This window comes from Camelus bactrianus, chromosome 4 (genome assembly GCF_048773025.1).
Source record: "Camelus bactrianus isolate YW-2024 breed Bactrian camel chromosome 4, ASM4877302v1, whole genome shotgun sequence".
Taxonomy (NCBI): domain Eukaryota; kingdom Metazoa; phylum Chordata; class Mammalia; order Artiodactyla; family Camelidae; genus Camelus; species Camelus bactrianus.
In genome coordinates this window covers 19566608-19581776 of record NC_133542.1, presented here as the reverse complement: position 1 = coordinate 19581776, position 15169 = coordinate 19566608, and the positions used below count along the sequence as shown (strand labels likewise).

General features: G+C 43.4%; 1 protein-coding gene across 3 annotated transcripts in view; it reads left to right on the top strand.

Moving 5' to 3' along the window:
* ADAMTSL1 (ADAMTS like 1) overlaps positions 1-15092 on the top strand; it is an 825746-nt gene extending 810654 nt beyond the window's left edge. For all 3 annotated transcript variants that reach the window (XM_045509897.2, XM_045509896.2, XM_010946030.3), the window contains 3 exons: positions 10200-10309; positions 10979-11199; positions 12526-15092. In XM_045509897.2, coding sequence (XP_045365853.1) covers positions 10200-10309; positions 10979-11199; positions 12526-12632 — 438 coding nt within the window. In that variant the 3' untranslated portion in view covers positions 12633-15092. The remainder of the gene's footprint in view (positions 1-10199; positions 10310-10978; positions 11200-12525) is intronic.
* Positions 15093-15169: the final 77 nt, after the last annotated feature.

Here is a 15169-nt window from a genome sequence, read left to right as displayed (position 1 = left end):
GCTGTCCTCTTAGGTTGGGCAAGTATGTCTAAAGCCAGTTACTGCTCCTCCTGCTATGGCCGAGGACAGTACTACATCTGTTTCTCTGATCAAATGACGCTAGAAGGCGTGAAATCAGAAGATAAAAGGCAGGGCTCTGAAGGCTCTAGGGTGACACTGTTGTTCACAAAGACACAGAAGGGCTAGAGAAAGTGTACAAATGCTTCCTTAACATTGACAACTGGAAGTTCTGTTTAAAATTATTATTGTGATAAATATACATAAGAATTCAACATTTTAACTATTGTAAGTGCACAATTTAGTGACATTAAGTACATTCATATTGTACAACCATCACCACTATCCGTATTCAGAACTTTTTATCATCCCAAACTAAACTTGGTACCCATTAAACAACAGCTTCCCATTATCCCTTTCTCCCAGTCCCTGGTAACCACTGTTCTACTTTGTTTCTACGAATTTGACTATACTAGGTACCTCTTATAAGTGGAATCTTACAGCATTTGTCCTTTCCTGTCTGGCTTCCATCACTTTAAGTAATGTTTTCAAGATTCATCTGTGTTGCATCAGAATTTCATTCCTTTTTAAGGCTGAATAATATTCCACTGTAAGTATATATCACATTTTGTTTATACATCCATCAACGGACATGTGGGTTGTTTCCATCTTTTGGCTATCATGAATAATGAATAATGCACATTAGTATGCAAGTATCTTTTCAAGTCCCTGCTTTCATCTTTTGAGTATGCCCAGAACTGCAGGATCATATGGTAAGTCTATGTTTAATTTTGGAGGTAACTGCCAAACTGTTTCCTACAGCAGCTAGATCATTTTACATTTTCACCAACAGTGCATAGAAGTCCAAATTGTTCCACATCATCCAACACTTGTTATTTTCTGGGGTTTTTTGATAGTAGCCATCCTAATGGATGTGAAATGCTATCTTGTTGTACTTTTGATTTTATTTCCCTAAGTACTAGTGATTGAACATATCTTCATGTGCGTATTGGCCAGTCGTACATCTTCTGGGGAGAAATGTCTAGTCAAGGCTTTGTGTTTTGTTGTACTTTTCCTCTATATATTGAATATTAATCCTTTATCATATCTGTGATTTGCAAATATTTTCTCCCTTTCTGTAGGTTGCCTTTTCACTGTTAATAGTGTCCTTTGATGAAATTTTAATTTTGATGATGTCCAGTTTATCTACTTTTTGTTGTTGCTTGTGCTTTTAGTGTCATATTCAAGAGATGATTGCTAAATCCAGTTAACATGAAGCTCTTCCCTAATAGTTTTGTGCTTTTAACTCTTACATTTAAATCACTGGTCCATTTTGAGTTAATTTTCTATGGTATATTTTGCCTGTGGAGATCCAGTTTTCCCAGAACCATTTGTTTTAAGACTGTCCTTTCCCCATTGAAAGGTCTTGGCACCCTTCACGTGACCGTATATGCAAGAGTTTATTTCTAGGCCCTCTGTTCTGTTCCGTTTGTCCATATATCTGACTGCATGCTAGAACTGAAGCTCTATAGTAAGTTTTGAAATCATGAAGTGTGAGACCTCCCTTTTTTTTTTCCAGATTGTTTTAGCTGTGCGTTTTTAATTTCTTTTAGCAACATTTTGAAGTTTTCTGTGTACAAATCTTTCACTTCTTTGGTTTATTCCTAAGTATTTCGTTCTTTTTGGTGCTATTATAAATGAAATTGTTTCCTTAATTTCCTTTTCAGATTGTTTATCATTTATGTATAGAAAGGCAACTGATTTTTATATATTGATTTTCTATCTTTAAACTTTGTTGAATTTATTAGCTCTAAGAGGGTTTTTTAATGTTGCTCTTGGGATTTTTAGGGTTTTTATATGTCTCTGTGAAGAGATAATTTTGTTTCTTCCTAACCAGTTTGGATGGCTTCTTTTTTTCCTGCCTAATTATTCTGAATTTCCAATACTATGTTGAATGGACGTGGTGAACACTGCACTCTTGTTCCTCATCATAAGAGAAGTTTTCAGTCTTCACTGTTGAGGAGGATGTTGTGGGTTTTTCATAAATTTTGAGGTAGTTTCTTTCTATTCCAAGTTTTTTAGTGTTCTTATCATGAAAGAGTGTTGAATTTTGTTAAGGGCTTTTTCTGCATCAACTGAGATGATCGTGTGGCTTTTCCCTTCACTTTGCTGATGTGATGCATTACAGTGACTTATTTTCATGTGTTGAACCATCTTGCATTCCAGGAATAAATCCTGCCTGTTCCTGGTGTACACTCTTATTATTCTGCTAAATTTGGTTTGCTTGTATTTTATTGAGAATTTCATCATCAATAATCAGAAGGGCTACTGTTCTTTACTTTTCTTGGAGTGTCTTTGGCTTTGGTATCAGGGTAATGCTGGCCCCACAGAATGAGTTAGGGAGAGTTAGTGCTCCCTCTCCTTCAGTTTTTAGGATGAGTTTGAGAAGAGTTGGCATAAATTCTTTTTTAAATATTGGTAGAATTCTCCAGTGAGGCGCTCTCGTCCAGCGCTTTTCTTTGTTGGGAGGCCTGTGATTACTGAGTCAATCTCCTTACTAGTCATGGGTCTATTCAGATTTTTACTTCCTGATTCAGTCTTGATGGGTTGCCTGTTTCTAGGAAAAATTGTCCATCGTATCTGATGATCCGGTTTTCTGGCGTATAGTTGTTCATAGTACTCTTATTCAATCTTTTTAATTTCTATAAAATCATTGGTACTATTACCGCTTTTATTGTGTATTTTATAACTGAGTCCTCTCTTTTCTTCTCAGTCAGTCAATGTAGCCAAAAGTTGATTGCTTGTAGATCTTGTGGGAGAACCAACTTTTGGTTTCATTGATTTTTCTCTACAGTTTCTCTGCTCTTTATCATTTCCTTCCCTCCATCAGCTTGGGGTTTAGTTTGCTGCTCTTATTTTAGTTCCCCAAGGCTTGCTCGTTCTGTTTCGGTACTGCTTTTCCTGCATCGCATGTTTTGACTTGTCTCAGGTACTTTCTAATTTCTCTTGTGATTTTCTTCCTTTGACTCATTGTTGAAGTGTGTGCTGATTTCCACATATTTATGAATTTTGCTGTCTTCCTTCTGCTGCTGACTTCTAGTGTCATCCACTGTGGTGAAAAGATACTATGCCTTTTGATTAGAGAAGTTTGTTTTTTCCATTTCCATTTAAAGTAATCACCGATGAGAAAGAATTGACTTAGTTTTGGTATTTGTTTCAAGTGTCTTAAAGCATTCCCTCCATTCCTGTCTTTTGTGTTTAGTTGATGTTTTGATTCCTTTCTCTTTTTTTTTCCCTTGGGAGTGTAGTCTAGATATTTAATTTGGTTTCTATCAAAATTGTTATAACTTTAGGATGTTATATGTAATCTCATTTTAATTTACACCAGCTTACCTTCAACCAGACACAAACTCTTCCTCTACAGCTCTTTCCCCTTCCCCCACTTGTTAATAATGTAAAAATCACATCTTTTATACACAGCATATCCACCAACACATTTATAACTATTAATGCATTTGTCATTGAAATCCTATAGAAAATAAAAACTGGAGTTACAAACCAAACTTAGAATACCAATTTTTATATTTGCCTGTGTGTTTACATTTTCTGGTGATATTTAGATCTTCACATGGCTCGGAGTTACTGTGTAGCAGCCTTTCTCTTTAACCTGCGGCGACCCCTTTCATATTTCTGGCAGTCAGGTAGAGTGGTATTCATCTCCCTCTGATTTTATCTGGGAATCTCTTAATTTCTCCCTCATTTTTGAATGACATTTTCAGTGGATATGGAATTCTAGGTTCATAATTTTTTGTTTTTTGTTTTTTGTTTTCTTTCAGCACTTTAAAGATACAGTTCTACTACTTTCTGGCCTGCAAGGGTTCAGCTGAGATCGCCTCATAATCTTACTGAGGATCCCTTGTTACCCGATGAGTCTGTCTTGGTGATTTCAGGATTCTTTGTGTTTATCTGTAAAACAGTTTGATTATAATGTATCTCAGTGTGGTTCCCTTTGCAGATTTGCATCTTCCATCACATTTGGAAATTTTGGCCATTATTTCATCAGATGAATGCTCTGCCCCTTTCCCTCCTTCTGGGACGACTTCCACAGATGTATGTTGGTCCCACTTTTTCTTCATTTTTTTTTTTCCTTTCAGCTCCTTAGACTCACTAATTTCAACTTTCCTATTTTCAGGTTTGCTAATTGTTTCTTCTGCTTACTGTTGAACATTTCTAGTTAAGTTTTCAATTCAGATATTGTATTTTTCAGCTCCAAAATTTCTGTCTACTGTTCTGATTTCCTTTCATTCTTTATTCACGTTTTCCTTTAGATCTCTGAACATGTTTATGTCAGTTTTAAAATCTTTGTGTAATACATTTGATGCCCTATTTCTTTTGTATGGTTTATAATTTATTCAGGGAAATTGAACATTTGAAAAACAAGACATCTCTCCCAGTCTTTGAATCTGTCTGAAAAAGTCAAAGGTCTTCTTAGGTCTTTTCTGAGCATGTCTTGCTTGAGCCTGCTTGTTGCTTTCTGAATTCCACTTTATATATGGCTGCTTTGAATGTCTTAATTTCCAAAGTGTTCTCACCTCAGATTGTCCTCAGGGCCTCAGGTAGCCTACTGCATGTCTCTGTGATCTCTTGCCCCAAGTGACAGGAGTCCCCCTGCAGCTTTCACCAGCAGTGGCTGCCACTTTGCCCCACCTGAGCTCTGAGTCAGGTGACTCAGAGCCCAGTCCTTCAGGTAGCCCTCTGACAGGTTAGGACGTCACACATTGCAAATAGGATCTTCTTTGCTCCCTGCAGATTGCGGGAGGATAATGGGCTGCTGCTGCCTCTAGACCAAAGCCAAATGCTGGGGAAGGACGAGTGAAAACACCCCAAATTTTCCTATTGTTTTGAAGGTGGATTTTTCTTTATTAAGTTTTCCTAAGTTGCTGTAGACCTTGAACTTTTTCAGAATTCCTATAAGGTTAGTTGAGCCAGTTTCCAGCTGCTTCTTGATGTTTCTGTGTGGGAATAAGGACTTAGAGCTACCTGGTCTGCCATTTGGTTCATGTCCCTTGACCACAACCAGAAGTCTTGAAGGAATTCCCCAGAGCCCTGTTTCTTCCATTCTCATTCATCTCTCTACTCATTGCTGGTTTGACTTCTTTGCCAATTGCCACATTGAAACGGCCTGTGAGTCAGGTTCCACTGGGAAGTGGCAAATTCGTAACTCTACCTTGTTAGTTCTTTTTGATGCATTTTGATATCACTGACCCTTTTCTCTCGAAACTCCTTTGTTGGTCTTTGTGACTGTACTTCATGAGTTTCTCTTTTTTTCCTCCTCTTCTTGCAGTTTAATTAGTGTCCCCCAGGGTTCTGCCCTAAGCCTTTTCTTCATCTCATGCTTCCCCTCCCCTCATACTACCTTTAACTCCAAGCCACCATTTGTCTATTAGTGACTTGCACACATGGATAATGTGTAGTACGGCTCTCTTTTACATCACAGATTTATATATCCACATGCTTAATAAACATATCTACTTGGATATTTCATAAACATTTCATACTAAACATCTTCAAAACAAATTCTGACCCAGTTGTTCAGTATAAACCTAAGACTTACCTTAGTTCCCTCCCTGTCTCTTACCCCTGTCAGGGCACCACTGGAGGCCATGTCAATCCCACTACCAGGGGCTCTCCACTTCCATTTCCCAGTGCATTCATTTTAATCAGCATAATTTGTTACCGAGATTAATTTCTTTCTCCAGTCTATTCACTTTCCAATTCAATTACTATACTGCTGACAGAATAATCTTTCTGAAGGGCAACCCCGATCATGACACTCCTGCTTAAAAAATCCTTCTAGGTGCCTCCCCAACAAAGTGGCATTTTATATTAAAATCCAGACTCGTCAGATGGCATACAGTATTCCTCATGATCTGGCACATGTTTTACAGTCACATTTATATTTCTACCTTTCATATAATTCTCCTAAAAACATTCCAGGGCTGTTTTTGCCATCATTCCTTCACACGTGCTTTTATCGAACACATTCCCCACCCAAGACAGGTGCTTCATAAATGTACACTGAACTAAAAGAAAGTTGAATTATTACATGAAGCCAGGTTGTTGGAGCTGAGGGGGTGGTGCTTAGTTCTATTTAGACTGAAATCAGCATAAAAACAGGCTTTCATAGACTTCAAAGAGGTAGGAAGCTGAAGGAGCAGATCTTTGTATCTGGATTTTCTTGTCAGAAATTACCATTTTCATTCTTACAGGAGTAGAATATGGAGGTTTGGCGGGCAGCTATAGTTTGAAGCACATCCCAACAATACCACCAATACAAAAAATATCAAAAGGATTTTGAGATCAAGTAATTCCCTGTAACTTGTAATGCCTCAAGCCGTGCTGCTCTTTGAAGTGTAGTGCATGGATGAATTAAGCTAGGGGAATAGGGTGAGAATTTAAACAAAGAGATAGAAAATGTAAGTACTAAACAGAAGTTACAGCAGTGGAACTCACCCAGTCGGAGCAGGAGAAAAAAAAAAGAAAGAAGTGACGGCAGATTAAGGAGCTTGCATTACTTAAGTCCCAGAAGGGAAAAAGGGAGAGAAACGGGCAGAAATCTTGTTTGTTTGAAGAAATACTGAAATATTCCCTAACCTGGGGAAGGAAACAGATCCAACTCCAGGAAGCCCATAGGGTTCCAAATAAGATGAACACAGACAGATCAGAAATAACCTATACATATCTGGTCAATTAATTTACAACAAAGGAGCCAGGAATATACAATGCAATGGGGAAAGGACAGTCTTTTCAAAAGATATTATTGGAAAAACTGACAAGTAGATGCAAAAGAATGAAACTGGGCCACTGCCTTACATCATACACAAAAATTAACTAAAAATGGATTAAAGACTTGAATGAAAGACCTGAAACCATAAAACTCCTAAAAGAAACAAACATAGGTGGTAAACTTCTTTTAAAAAAATCAGATTTTGTTTATTCCAGATGGATGTGAAATGTGCTTTTATTTTGGTTTGATTTTTTGCATGTATATTTTATTTATAATCAGTTTACAATGTGTCAATTTCTGGTGTGCAGCATAGTGATTCAGTTATATACATACATATTTCTTTTTATATTTTTTCATTATAGGCCATTACAAGGTATTGAATATAGTTCCCTGTGCTATACAACAGAAACTTGTTATTTACCTATTTTATATACAGTAGTATCTGCAAATCTTGAACTCCCAATTTATCTCTTCCCACCCCCTTCCCCCTGGTAATCCTATTTGTTTATGTCTGTGAGTCCATTTGTTTTGTAAGTTCATTTGTGTCTTCTTTTTTTTTTAGATTCCACATATGAGTGATATTTTATGGTATTTTTTTTTTCTCCTTCTGGCTTACTTCACTTAGAATGACAGTCTCCAGGTCCATCCATGTTACTGCAAATGGCAATTTTTTTATGGCTGAGTAGTATTCCATTGTAGAACTATACCACAGCTTCTTTCTCCAGTCATCTGTTGATGGTCATTGAAGTTGTTTCCATGTCTTGACTATTGTAAATAGTGCTGCTATGAACATTGGGGTTCATGTGTGTTTTTGAATTAAGGTTCCCTCTGGATACATGCCCAGGAGTGGGATTGCTGGATCATATGGTAAGTCTATTTTCAATCTTTTGAGAAATCTCTGTACTGTTTTCCATAATGGCTGCCCCAAACTACATTCCCACCAGCAGTGAAGGAGGGTTCCCTTTTCTCCACACCCTCCCCAGCATTTATCATCTGTGGACTTTTGATTGACAGCCATTCTGAGTGGTGTGAGGTGATATCTCATGGTATTTTTGATTTGCATTTCTCTGATAATTAGCAATATTGACCATTTTGTGTGTGTGCCTATTGGCCATTTGTATGTCTTCATTGGAGAACTGCTTGTTAAGGTCTTCTGCCCATTTTTGAATTGGGTTGTTATTTTTGTTATTAAGTTGTATGAACTGTTTATATAGTCTGGAAATTAAGCCCTTGTCAGTCTCATCTGCTGCAAACATGTTCTCCCATTCTGTAGGTTGTCTTTTAGTTTTACTTCTGGTTTCCTTTGCTTTACAAAAGCTTATGAGTTTAATTAGGTCCCATTTGTTTATTTTTGCTTTTATTTCTACTGCCTGGGTAGACTGCCCTAGAATAACATTGCTGAGATTTATGTCAGAGAATGTTTTGCCTATGTTTTCTTCTAAGAGGTTTATAGTGTCTTAAGTTTAAGTCTTTAAGCCATTTTGAGTTTATTTTTGTGTATGGTATGAGGTAGGTAGTAAACTTAACATTAGTCTTAGTGATTTTTTTAAAAAATTTGAAACCAAAATCTAAGACAACCAAAGCAAAAATGAACAAATGGAACCACATCATACTCAAAAATCTTCTGTACAAGAAAGGAAACCATCAATACAATGAAAAGATAAATTACTGAATAGAAGAAAATATTTGTGGGTCATATATCTCATAAGGGTTTTAAGATCCCAAATTATAAAGAATTCATACAACCCAATAGGAAAAAATTTTGATTTACAAACCAAAATTTTGATTTAAAATGAACAGAAGATTTGAATAGACCATTTTTTCAAAGACATACAAGTGGCCAGCAGGTTCATGAAAAGATGTTCACTCAATATCATCAATCATCAGAGAAATACTAATCAAAACTACACTGAGATATCATTATACACCTGTCACAATCGCTATTAACAAAAAGCCAAGAGATAACAAGGGCTGGTGAGGATGTGAAGCAAAGGGAACCCGCAGGCACTGTTCGTGGGAATGTAAATTGGTATACCTACTATGGAACGTATGAAAATAGAACTACCATCTGATCCACCAATTCCATTCCTGGGTATTTAACTGAAGAAAATGAAAATACTAACCTGAAAAGGTATCTGCACCTTTGTTTACTGCAGCATTATTTACAATAACCTACATATGGAAACAACCTAAGTGTCCATTGTTAGATGAATAGATGAAGATGGGGTATGTATATATAATGGAATTTCATTCACCCATAAAAAATGAAATTTTGCTATTTGCAACAACATGGATGGACCTCAAAGGCATTATGCTAAGTTAAATATGTCAGAGAAAGACAAATACCATATGGTCTCTCTCATAGATACAGAGGCTAGATTGGTGGTTGCTGGAGGGTGGGAATAACGGGTGAAGGGGTCAGAAATTTAAAAGAAAAAAATTTAAACAAGGTTTCTGCCTATAATTTTAAGGATTAACAGCCCCCTTGTGAGCCCCTGGGAGTCTAAATACTTCCAAGTTGAGAACCTTTGTTCAAGATTTACAGATACTAACTTCTATATATGAAATAGATAACAAGTGTCTTCTGTATAGCACAGGGAACCATACTCAATATCTTGTAGTAACCTATGGTAAAACGAATATGAAAATGAATTATATGACTGAAACATTAGGCTGTACACCAGAAATTGACACAACATTGTAAACAGACTATATACTTCAATAAAAAAGAATGCAAAATTTTTAAAAACATTTTTTATGTTCTAAAGTGAGTGACCTCCAAGGGATATCTGTCCCCTTGCTCTACTCAAATAACAGAGGTTGGCTGAGGGCGTGCAACTTTTGTACTTTACAGACACCATTATTGGTCAGGGTATTGACCATGACAGTCTGGCTCTGCAAACTCCAGGAGCATGGACTGACTACACATCTAAGTCTACCTTTGTTCAGCCACCACGGGTTCATCTTGAAGAACACCCAAAGAAAGGAAAAGAAATGATGGATTTGGATGAATTTAGCAAGAAACAGTAAACTAAATGACCCTCTGGACTGAAGGAGGGAAGGGGGATTATTTAGAGGTCTTTAGCTCTAAAGCTTACCAACCCATTCCTAGTACATTCTGCCAAGCAACCTTTCATATGGTTCATCTGGGAGGGGCAGACATCTCCAACTGGCTGTACACCACCATTAGCCAACGGCTAGCAGAATGCTCACAGACCACAGCAAAGCTAACCCTTCTGCTGTGGCACTAAGGAAAGAAACTGGGCTGGTGAGTATCCTTTAAGTTGGCCCAAAGAGGACCAACATAGATGATCTGAAGACCTCAAACAAACCCCTGCACCAGGATCCTGTGTCCCACGCAGCCTCCCCCATGACTTGGCTAACGTAACAGATGTCACCTTTCTCTGCTTCCCAGTGCAATGGGCCTTGCATCGGGCCCGGCCTCGCTGTGCAGCACAGACAAGTCTTCTGCCAGACGCGAGATGGCATCACCTTACCATCGGAGCAGTGCAGTGCCCTTCCGAGGTAAGAGAAAGCCACGAACCTCCTTTCCCCAGCCCTGGTGTCAACAGCACAGAGAGATGGTGGTGAGTAAACATTTCTCCTCCAGCAGCCCATGGTCCACGTAGTCAGACTCCATTCCCTTTCACCTCCATTCTCCCCTAACGGTAGACAGCGCAGTAGTAACCTTGTGCTTACTGAATGGGCCCGGCTGGGCTTTCCTGTGAGATGAATGATAGCACGGAGTGGGCAGGAGGTCAGGTCCACCAGACCCCAAAGGCGCCACCAGCCCCTCCCTCTAGAAGCTACACTGAGACCCTTGTCCCTGGGTCTCAACCTACATTCCTATCCAGCCCCTGTCCTACTTCCTTGTAGAGTCCCCTGGCCAGGCGTCCCCCTACCCCCACCAGAGGCCCCAGCCCCCCACCCTGGTAGAGCTTGTTTTCAGGTCATGCAGTGACACAAACATTGCAGGGATGCACAGAGACCCAGTTAGAGGAAGGGGCCCTCTGAGATCCCACCACCATTCAGTAACGGAGCAGAGATCAGAGTCCAGGTCTGGCAGCACTGGGAATTCTTGAGGGTTCCCTGACATGCTGGGGTTTGTAGCATTGTTTTCACATCTGCTAACCCCAACCCCGTGATCTGGCCCCCACAGTGGCAGACCCTAACCCTGCCACGCTCCTCCTGCAGGCCCATCAGCACCCAGAACTGCTGGTCAGAAGCCTGCAGCGTACACTGGAGGGTCAGCCTGTGGACCCTGTGCACAGCAACCTGCGGCAACTACGGCTTCCAATCCCGGCGCGTGGAGTGCGTGCACGCCCGCACCAACAAGGCGGTGCCCGAGCACTTGTGCTCCTGGGGGCCCCGGCCCGCCAACTGGCAGCGCTGCAACATCACCCCATGTGAAAACAGTACGTTCCCACCCCAGAGAGCCTCTGCAACTTCCCCCCAAGGCATCTGGTACAGGGGGCGGGGCCCGAGCCCGAGCCAAGGGCATTAGATCAGCTGTCCCAAGGACTGTGAGCTGGGGCCAGAGTTGGGTATCTTCAGAGGGGTGCATGGGTTCGTAACCATGAACGTGCACATCTCCAGGCCCAAGATAGATGGCTGGGTGTGGCCCAAGTGCTGGATGAAATCAGCCTCCAGCTCACTGACAGTAGTAGAACAATGGCTTTTGGGGAGAAAGCACTGTTCACATTGAAGCAACACACAGAGCACCTCCCACTAGCAGACCCATCAGGGCTCCACTTCTCACAAAACAATGACCTGCCGGCCCCCTCCCTCCTTCCCGGCCCCATGTGCACCGCTTGGTCTGTGCAGGAGCCGCGCCCTTGGGTCTGATAGTCACTGTCCCCGTCCTCCCTCGAGTCTGGGTTCTCTTCTGCCCAGCAGCAGCATCGGCATCCCAGTTGGGTGGGGCATCTACTTTTTCTGCCTCTAGACCCAGAACAAACTGGAGGTGCTTCCCCCCATGGAAGGACACAAAGCATGAGGCAAAGAGGAAATTGTTAAATGTTGCAGTGCAGTTTCCCCACAACCAGGGCCTCCCCATGCTGAGACAGACGCCCTGTGAGCAGACAGTCCCACGGCTTTTCACACGCTGGGGAGGACTGCCTGTGCTCTCTTATGTAGTCTCACCCCTCTGTCAGCAGCCCCCACACCCAGGACCACTGTTGTAGGAAAGTATTTCAAACTCACTGTGTTGGTCCCAGATATCCACAGCCCACGTCAGCGCCAGTACTGAAGAGCCAGCTAGTCTGGGCCAGGGCCGAACTGGGACGCCAGTGCTCTGGTCAGCCACGGTCGGGGGGAGGGGCAGAGGCTCGGGGAGAGTACAAGCCCACAAAGCTTCACAGAGGAAGGGAGGTCCCCGCTGCAGGGGGCGGGACCCCCAGGCAGGGCCTCACTTGCGCACCACCCTGAAGTCTGAAGTGGAGAATTTAGTCCTGGGAACCATCTCAGGAAGGAAGAGAGACGTGTACTCAAATGCCACGGGAAAAGGCAAGCCAGCCTCGGAGGTCCTGAGGAAAGGTAGGTGACAAGCACCCCCAGGACAGAAGAGGGCTATCAGGAGGGCAGCCAAGCCCTCGCATTCGGCCCCCAACAGCAGCCCGGAGATGCTGGACCGCAGCCCCCCGGCACGGGAGTCCCTGCCCGAGGCAGAGCCCAGGCAGCCCCGCTGGCCTGAGCCGTTACTGAGCCTCTGTTCCCCATGTCCTTTCTGTCCCCTTCCCCAGCGGAGTGCAGAGACACCACCCGGTACTGTGAGAAGGTCAAACAGCTCAAACTCTGCCAGCTCAGCCAGTTCAAGTCTCGCTGCTGTGGAACTTGTGGCAAAGCGTGACGACGCTGCGCGGGGAAGGACACTACCTGGCCGCACAGAGGACCTGCGCAACCCCCGGGACAGGACTTAAGCTTTCTTCATTTTATTTATTTATTTCCCCCTCCCCACCACACACCCTCGTCAGCCTCCTCCCCTGCTCCCCCGCCGGCGCACCTTCCCTTTCAGTTGCTAAGAGGACAGAATGCTGGGCAAGGACGAGGACAGCCGTCTAAAGGAGGTGGCAGAGCAGACCAGGCCAGACAGCAGGAGCTCCCTGGCAGGGCCGGCTCCCTCCCAAGCCTGGGTCCCAGAGACACCTCAGAAGACGCCAGCGCAGCCCTCAGGGGACAGACAGCAGGGCACCGGAGCCAACCGCAGATAACTCACGGCAGGAGGGTAGGTGGCCAGAGGGCTTGTAAAGCATCCGGACAGAGTTTGAACGACGCGTCTTTGCCGCCGCCTCTGTCCCTCACCGTGGGAAGAGCAGGTAGGGGAGGGAGGACACCATCCAAGCCGAGACCCTAGCCCAGAACTCAGGCGGGGTCACAGAGTGACGAGAAGCAACACGGTAGAGAGAAACACGGTAGATGTGGAGGGGAGCCAGTCCAAGCAGACCTAAAGCACACGGCGATGCAGAAAATGAGGCAGGGAGGGAGGGGACAGATGGGAGTGAGCAGGCCGCTGCGTGAAGCTCTGAACCCAGGCCTGCATGCCTGGCAGCACCCCTGCAGGCTCAGGGGAGGCCGATGGTGCTCCAATCTCTGCTGCCCCAACAAGGGCACGGCCTGGCCAGGGGCCTCCACTTCCTGGCAGGAGACATGCCCTCTCCAGGTGGGGAGGAGTTCCCACACCGTCTCAGTGAACCCTCTGCCTGTACATCCGTGGCCGAGGCAGTGAGCCAGCAGGGTCTGGCTGTGCCATCAGGCTGCCCCCCACCGTCTCCATCCAAGTCAAGGGTTCCCAAGCCCAGAACTAACTGCCGCAGGCCAGGGCCATTTTGAGCATGAATAGGCTGGGTTTTCTGCCTAAATGGCCTCTGCTGTTCCACTTGAGGGCCAGGGACTGGGGTCAACTTGTCAAAAACCAGTCCACTGATCAACGTGCCAGAGTATCCAGCACATGGAGCGACCGCTTCCTTCCAGAGCCAGGCAGGACGCGAGCGGGGCCCCTCCCGGGCACAGTGAGTTCCCCTTATGTTCATACAACAGGTGGGGGCGGGGTGATGGAACAGAGCAGCAAAGCCAAAGGATAACTTCCCAGACTGCCCAGAAGGCTTTTCAACTCATTCCCCCCAAAACAATGAAATATTATAAACTTTACGGAATTAATACACATCACTTTTAGTAGTTCATGGGCAGCACAGCATCCACACTCAGTACCGCCTGTCAGCTTAGCAAAGTCAGTGGGTAAAACTGAAAATCTGGGACTATTTGGCAAATTGCTCATTCATCAGAGTGGTTTTGGGCAAATAATTTTGGCCGTCTCCCCCCGAGTAGCCACCGTTCAGCAGCAGCTGGGGTGCGGCGGGGCGGTCAGAGTCACTGACCCCTCAGACAAACTGCCCCCTCTCATATAGACTCGGAAAATGTCACTCACCCCACGGGGCCACCACGGACATCAGGGCTGCATCTTCCAGCCAGCCTGCAAATAAGAGTTTGGGGTTGCGGGGGTGGGTGGAGACAGTATGATCTGTGTTCTCCCCAGATGAGCTATGGACAGTTGAGGTGGGTCTCTTTCTTCCTCACCACAATAATGGGCTCTAAGAAAATCATGTTACTAAAATTCAGTGTAAGGTTTATTTAAAATAAAAGAGAATGTTTTTATGTCTGTATATCTTTTGTGAATATTTATTAGGATTTCTTGTATAAAAAAGTGCAATATTAATAATTGTACATTGTCATCCAGAAAAACACAATATTTGGGGGCCTTTTTATTAACTTCCTGCAGTTGTGTTCCTGTAAACTCAGTGGTGATTATGGTATTGTTCCTATTTTTAATAGAACCTGGTGTTTAACTCTGGATCCTTTTACTGTGTACAGAATATGTTATAAAAGCTAACACGGGATGATGGGGCAGTAAGAGGGGACGTGTTTAGGACACCACACTTACGCATGGAATGCAGAAGACAGATTCCAAACTACTACTAATGTGGCTGATTACTTCTAGTTGAGTAGCTATTGAAAACCAGTGGCCATATTTACATTTCCTGAAGAGCAGTGTCCTCCAGCTCCGGCGCGTGTCGGGCTGCAGCAGTTGCAGGTGGGTTTCAGCGAGCTTGGAGGACCTAGGTCTGGGGTGGGAAGCAGCGTGCTCCTTGCATGAGATGAATGTACATTTACTGTTTGTTCTGTGAATTGTGACTCGGCAGTGCCGGAAGATTATGAGGGCTGCTGAATAATGTGGAAGGAGGCACTTCCTCCTCTAAAACACCAAACTGTATTTATATTTTTTTGTACAGATAATACAGCTTATTTATTTACATCTTGTCGTCTGAGTCTCTCTTAAGCTCAGCCTTCCCATCTTGTTCTGGGCAGGGGGTGAGGGGGTTCCTGGCCACT